The 7,190-nt window shown below is 49.0% G+C and overlaps 1 protein-coding gene across 1 annotated transcript in view; it reads right to left on the reverse strand.

Annotated features, from left to right (window-relative positions):
* Window positions 1-4,261, reverse strand: part of NR2F2 (nuclear receptor subfamily 2 group F member 2) — a 14,494-nt gene extending 10,233 nt beyond the window's left edge. The window contains exon 1 of the mRNA XM_041468833.1: window positions 3,761-4,261. Within this exon, the coding sequence (XP_041324767.1) occupies window positions 3,761-3,803 (43 nt within the window). The 5' untranslated portion in view covers window positions 3,804-4,261. The remainder of the gene's footprint in view (window positions 1-3,760) is intronic.
* Window positions 4,262-7,190: the final 2,929 nt, after the last annotated feature.

Here is a 7,190-nt window from a genome sequence, read left to right on the forward strand (position 1 = left end):
CGTGTGGGCCGAGGAGCGGCGAGCGCGCTCCCCGCCGGCCGCTCGCCCCGCTGGCGGGAGAGTGAACTTTGACACGGCTGCTGCAACTCAGCGCGCGTCGCCATGGCGACCGCGCGCCTTATAAGGCAACCGGGCCGGCGCCTGACTGGCCAGGCGCGCGCGCCCCGCCCCCCGGCCCTCATTGGGCCGCGCCGCCCTTGCGCGCCCCGCCACGCCCCGCGCCCTCACGCCCCGCGCCCTCACGCCCCGCCGGGGCCAGGGGTTAGGGCGAGCCCGGCGTGCGGAGCGCGGCGCCGCCGCCGCCTCACCTGGGGCTGCCCGCCGGGGCACGGCCTCGGGGGTCGGAGGGGGCGGCGGGTGCCAAGCGGAAAGCAGGCGCTAAACCGAGGTAAAACTCCACGGAATAAAGTAAAGCCGAGCCCCGGCGCTGCCGCCGCCGCCGCGCTGCGGGGAAGGGGCGGCCGCGGGTTGCCCGAAAGCGGTCGGGAAGCGCAGTGCGGGCTGGCGCCCGCCGGGGGTCTCAGAGCCGAGCCCCCCGGCCCCGCTCGCCCGCGCCCGGCGCTCCGGGAGCGGCCGCTCGCACAGCCCGGCCCCGGCGGGGCGCGGGGGCTCCGCCGCTCCGCCCGACCGCTGCTGGCTCCCGCTCGCTCCGAAGCGAGGGGAGCGCGGCTCCGCTCCAGACACCTCCGAAGCCCGGCTCGCCGCTCCGCAGAGCGTGACAGCCGTGCCTTTGGCACGGCATCGCCGCGGCGTGGCTCGGCTCAACCCCTTTAACTTTATTTCGGGGTTTTGCGGGTTCGGGGGTTTCGTGAGCACACGTACCCGACAATGTAACACGACCTGCGTTCTGTACCACTAGCAGGTAACAGAGCTAAGCACGGGGACGTGTTTATTTCCCGCTGAATGGAGCTACCGGCCAGCGGAGCGGGGACTCGAGTCCGTCTCCCGGTGAAAATGGCCAAAAGACACTCGAACAAGCGAAGGGACGGAGAGATAAAATAGAAAACACGTTAACGTAGACAGATAAATGCCCGGCCGGACCATTCTTCCTCTGCCAACACACGCGTCTATGAGCGCTCACATCCCAGCCGGTCACCAAGCACGGCCGCGGGGACACAGACCTGGGCACAACTCTGTAAGGGATTAATTGCCCCTCACCTCCTCACACTTTTTCATGTTGCCACATGCCCACACACTTCTGCCGCAGAAATAATACATGTAGCTAAAGCCGCAGGTGCGGAGATGTTTGGAAAGTTGTAAAAAGCACCTCGACTTGAGAGTGTCCTGCCGGGAAACCTGGTGTGTTCAGAGCCCACGGGCGAAGATGTTTTTGCGACTCAATTTCAAAGACCAGGCTGCAGCGTTCCCATTGATCCTCACGGAGCAAAAAAGAACCTTTACCCGAAACAGTGACCAGGAGTGACTGGGAAGACAGAAAGTGGGGAAGGAATCTTTCCTGGTTAAAATGTGGGGAACTGCCTTATGATTTCCAAACAAGCCAGAGCTGAGGAGGTGACCTTTCGGGGAGGGTAGGAGAAGGTGGGGGTTCAAAATGCAGAATAGCCACAGATTGTTGCTGATGTTGGATTTCCTGAGGAAAAAAATAAAAGCCAAAACCCAAACTACAACCCAACACCAACCTTTCCTGTCTCGAATCTGACAAAGTAAACAGGATTAATTCACCATATGAAAAAACATAAACGCCGTCCTAACAAATGCAGAAATCAGAAGAGAAAGCGGTCTTAACAGGACGCACAATATTAATAGTTTGAACGTATGATCGTAAAAATGAAAAACCATTGATATACGCTTAAAAGCCGCCGTATACGCTGATTGCTCAAGCATTAATGAAGAATGTCCCAGATTAACTATTTGCTCTTCGAGAGATGCAGCGATATAACTGTCTATTAGCACCATTAGATGCTTTGCTATTTATTTGAAAACACCCCTGCGAGTGGGTTGAGACAGAAGAGATGAATGTAAAAATGAACTGCAGCTAATTTCGCTAAATAATCCTCGAAACCTGAGTGCTTCGCAAGGAAGGGGGAGATTCTCCACTGTCCTTCTCCGAGGCTAATGACAATAGAAATGCTCTGGTTTAAAAGTGAGACCGTGTTGGTTTTCCAAATAAACAAACGCATCCCTCCTGCCATTTTACTGCAGATGTAAATTTATTTTAATGAGAGGGAGTGGAAGGATTTATTTTGCTAAAATTGAGTTGGGGATAGAGCCGGTGTAAATCTTTAGGTTTCAAAAAGAGAAGAGGAAGGAGGGGGAAGCTGCTTTCCTGGCAGAAAGCTGCCTAACAGTCCTCTAATTCTTTCTAGATTAAATCGCAATATGAATACAGCATCGAACAAATACCGAGTTTCGCTCTGAACTCAGTGGAAAGCAGTTACGTCTAACAGAATTCAATGAATTCCTCTTCTCCCTCAATGTAGTATGTGTGTGTTTTTCTCTTCCACCACACTGAAGTTCCATGAATAGGGAAAGTGGCTCCTATTGTGTGCCTCTGAACTTCCAAGTCAATGCAATTTTTAACCACTGGCTTGTGGTACTTTGAAAATCACCAGGGGCTGTCAGAGTTGGGTCCTCTGAAAAATTTACAGTGCTAAATCAGAGCATATGCTGTGAGAGAGGAAAAAAAATTGCTTAAGATTGGAGCAAGTACAGTATCTGGCTGCCCCCTAGTGTAAGTCTCTTATCTGCCTAAAATTCAACTTTAAAAGAAAAGGATCTCTTAAAGGGAAACGACTTTTGGCTCACGTATGCATACGAGAATGAAACTTCTGTACATTTTAATCTGATTAATTCCTAAGGATTTAAAATTAATTGGCTTGGGCACTCCTAGACCGGACTATAAGATTTCTGCATCAGGGTTTCTGCAAGAGCTGTGCCGAATAGGTATTTTTAAGGGATAGTGGTAAGGGATGGGGGGGGTGGGAGATCCTGTTTTGTGATTTTTTTTTTTTAACGAGGATCCGAGCCTCGCTTGCTGTTGTCAGAGCAAAACACTTCTGCTTCCTAAAGTCAGATCTACGCCTTTTGCAATAATACTTAAAAAAAAAAAAAAAAAGGATAAATAATTGCCTTAAAGCCTCAGCCGAACTGCCAACCACACCTTCGGATGGTGAGTATATTCCAGCTTCTTTCCATTGTACTTGCTTAGCCAGGGAAGGGACCGGAGGGGGAGAGGGGATCTCGGCGCTCTACCTTCCCCACCGACCTTTTTTTTTTTTTTTTTTTTTTTTTTTTTTTTTTTTCTTTCCCCCCTCCCAAACAGAGCACAGAGCGACGCGATCCCGGGCAGTTTAATACCTATCACTTAAGTTAAGATCCTCGTCCTGCCCTCCCACCCTCCGGAGCAGGTCGGTCCGCGCTCCGCCCGAGCAGCCCCGGCTCCGGGCAGGGACGGCAGCTCCCGGGGAAATGACTCGGAGGCGCTTTGCCTCGGACCTGGAAACCGGGTCCGGTCCTTGGGTTTGTTCGCTTGTTTGTTTGTTTGCTGCTTTGCTTTATTTAGCTAAAGGACGTGCTAACTGATGGTGCTGCAATTACACATACTTGGGTCTGCCCCCCTCCCCTCTTCCCCTCCTTAGAGCAACCCACGTAACCTTAGAAACGATCGTTTAAGACGCACGTTAGCTAACATTTGCTTTTTTGGATTTTTTGTTTTCCTTAAAAGAGAAACACAAGAATCACAACACATTGCCCGAAAAAAGTGTCAAAGAAGAAGAAAAAAAACTATAAGTAAACATACCAAAACCATATTTGCCTTGTTCAAGGTCCCAAATCGCTTGCATCTTCCTTTTTCTACCTCTCCTTTAGTTTGGCAGGTGAAACAAACAAATAAAAAAAAAAATCAGACCGCTGTTTGCCCCCCAGAAAGATGTGCGTTGGGTAATTAAAGAGAAGTCTCCTTCTTGGTGTTTATCTAAGCGATTGTGCAAACTGATTAAAAAAAAAAAAAAAAGAGAGAGAGAGAAAAAAAAAAAGTAAAGTTACAGCCTTCAGGGGGGGAAAAAAAGGAAGCAAGGTGAAGGGAATAGATTTCCCACAACCTAAAGGGAAGTGCTTTCGATGTATTATTAGCGATCAGCCTTGGGAGAGAGAGGAAAAAAAAAACACCCTGAACACACTCTAACTTTACACAGACAAGATTTCAGGGGGGGCTTTGTACACAGCTGCTTAGGAATGTGCGCCTTGCCTTTAAGAAAAAATCCCCAAGCCCAAGGTAGGAGATGTCTTTGAGTGATCCTTGTCTCATTTCATTCCTTAGAAGGAAGAGCGTCTCGCTACACCTTGTTTGGAGCTGGAAAGGCGAGACTTTAAAAAAAAAAAAGCCGGCAGGAAAAAAAAAAAAAAAAACGAAAAGGAAAAAAAAAGCCAACCGCAAACAACTACAGGCTGGACTATCAACACATGCACCGAAGGGGAAAAAATATATAGTGTCCTGTGTAGGGTCGGCAGGGAACGCAAGCACACGCTAAAGCAAGTTGGGAAAGAATCCGAGCTAATCAGCAATCTCTTTCTCTCTCTCTCCTTCTCTCCCTCTCCCCCTCTCTCTCTCTCTCTCACTGCCCCTGAGATCCCAGCTCGAAAGAGGTACTCCACATTTTTTCATTACCAAAAATCCGTTGCAATAATCATTTGTTGCTAATTGAAACCCTTGGAGACATTTTTCCCCACCCCCTTCACAAACATGGCAACTTTTAGTCATGGGAAGCACGTTTAGTTTTATTTTATTAAAAAAAAAAATACGGTTAGGAAAAGGCTGAATCTTTCACCCACGAGAAATATCAGCGAGTCAGCCCCCTTCCCCGGGATGGGAGGGGGGAGTGGGGGGAACGGGACCCCGGTACAGTGAGGGCTTGGGAAAATTTGGAATACATTATACCGCCTTTGGCAGGAGAATACTCTCCAACTAATGGATTCCTGCTCCTTTTTGTGTGTGTGTGTGTATCAGTGTGGGGGGTTTCTGGAAAGAGGGGTGGTGGTCGTGGTGGTGGGGAGCCGAGCTTTTATTTTAAGAAACTGTTAGGGTAGGGAGTGTGTCATACTTGACAAATGGAACAAACGCTCTTCCATTTCTTGCTTGTCCTTGCCTTAAAACAGGAATTAAGTTAACCACAGTGCTGCATGTTAATTGCATGTTTACTGGGCTAATGAAAATTACAAAAGGGTTTTGCCACCTCGATCGGTGATGAAAAAGTATGAAGGCGATTGTCATTGCAGCCTTCGGGGAGGGCCCGGGGGTGGGGGGGAAGGACCGGGCACGAACAATATTGATCAGAAGAAGGATAAATCTTTTAACTGCTTGTTAATACCATAAATATGGTCTACACAAGTTTCCACTCTTGTTAAGTCTAATCAGTACATGGAAGATGGAGACATAGCCCACTTGAATGAATTTTTATTATTGCCAGAGGGGTACTTGCATCTGTGGGCTCCCTCCCCTCCTCAATATGAGCATCCCCCCCGCCCCCCCCTTCCAAAATCTCCCCTTGCAGAGGAGGATCGTGAAGGTGTGCAGAAAGCACAGGAGACAAATCCAAGCTTTTTGTCCTTTCTTCATTTTTCCAAATGCTCCTTTATTTTTGTAAAGCTGAACGGGTCATGGCGGGGAAAGCCTAAAGGGGGGGACACCCCTGCCCGACCCCCCCGCCCCCCCCCCTTTTATTCTTGAGATCTCTGGATGAAAGGCTGACCCAGTAATTCAGTTTGATGATAACCATTTTCATGCTTGAAAACAATCTGCCAAATTAAACCTAAATGGAAAGAGCAGTGGGAAAGGTAGTGAGAGCAGGGCGTTTTGAAATCCCCCCCACCTCTCCGAAAGGGATTATTTGGCCAAAGGAGGAGGGAAAGGCAATTAAATAGACTAAAGATGATTTAAATCCCAACCAAAAATAATTCCAGGGAGAAGTTTGCCCCCTCCGGTGTTGCCCAGCCCTGGATTTGAAAACTTTGGCCCAACTTGTGGCAATAGCTACAACTTTGCTCCGCAGGGGTCAGAGGTGAGGGCTATTTTAACCCTAAAAGCCTGCGAGTGACCAAGGTTGCGGCTGGGCTCGCAGCACTAATAGCCATAATTACCTCCTCCCCTTCCAGGGACATTCCTCGCAGCAGCAGTGTTAGATGCCGAATTGAAGAAAATCCTGGAGTTGAACATATCTTCGGGGGTAAATAACAGCAATATGAAGGAATTTCAGAGCTCTCCCTTTCGCTTGGGGGGATTGGAGCTTTTTTCCTTTATTTTTTTTTCCCCCTCTTTTTTTTTTCTTTTTTTTCCCCCCCTCCCCCCCCCCCTCCCCCCCCGCCTTGCCAGCATTCCCAAGGCGCTGGGTCTTTGTCTTAGAAGGAATGGAGTGTCTGAATGGTGTGAAAGGGACAGAGAGGGTTGCTTCAAATCGATTTTACTTGTCCTCTCTGTCTTTTCGGATCAACGCCCTTCAATGGACACATAGGTGCTCTTTCAACCAAAAACTTGTGCAACATTTTCTGCCTGTATTGGTGCTAAATACAATAAATGCTGGGCAGATTTTTTTTTTCTTTCTTTCCAAAGCAGAAAGCACCCTAATTAAATTGTTTTATATGGACAGTCAAGACAGACCAATTAAGTATGCATTAGTATAAAGATATATTCGAGAGATAAGCGCTCTATAGGAGCCCTGTCTGGGCAAGGTGTGGAAAGTGTCCTCTCGAAGAGAGGCTGTGAGCAGGGTTTCATATGGATTTTTCCCCTCCATTGCCTCCTATACTCGAGTAACGGGCTGAATAAGTTAGAGAAAAGCCATTAGTGAAAGTGGTTTCTAAACAAAGTTAACAGGTGGATGTAGCTGGTTTTACATTTGAATAACAGTCGCACATCTGTAATACACAGCCCTGGATTTATGCAGCGCCTGTGCAGGCAATGTCCATTTGCAGAGACAAACGCCTTCGACCTAGAGCTGAGGTGCAAACGCACACGCACGGGAATAAAATAAATATCTGGGCACCTCTGTGGGCTGCAGGACACGATGTGAGCGAGCACACAGAGACGATGCAGATATCACTGTGTGGCCATTGTGTGGAGGCACCCAGGCTGCCTCGGACAGGCACCCACACAGCAGGCACTGCTGTCTCGCACATCTCAGCGGGCACAGCACACTCCTGGGGCAATTGCGAGGGGAGGCATTGGCTTTCCCAGG

This window comes from Pyrgilauda ruficollis, unplaced genomic scaffold (genome assembly GCF_017590135.1).
Source record: "Pyrgilauda ruficollis isolate IOZ18807 unplaced genomic scaffold, ASM1759013v1 scaffold23, whole genome shotgun sequence".
Classification (NCBI taxonomy): domain Eukaryota; kingdom Metazoa; phylum Chordata; class Aves; order Passeriformes; family Passeridae; genus Pyrgilauda; species Pyrgilauda ruficollis.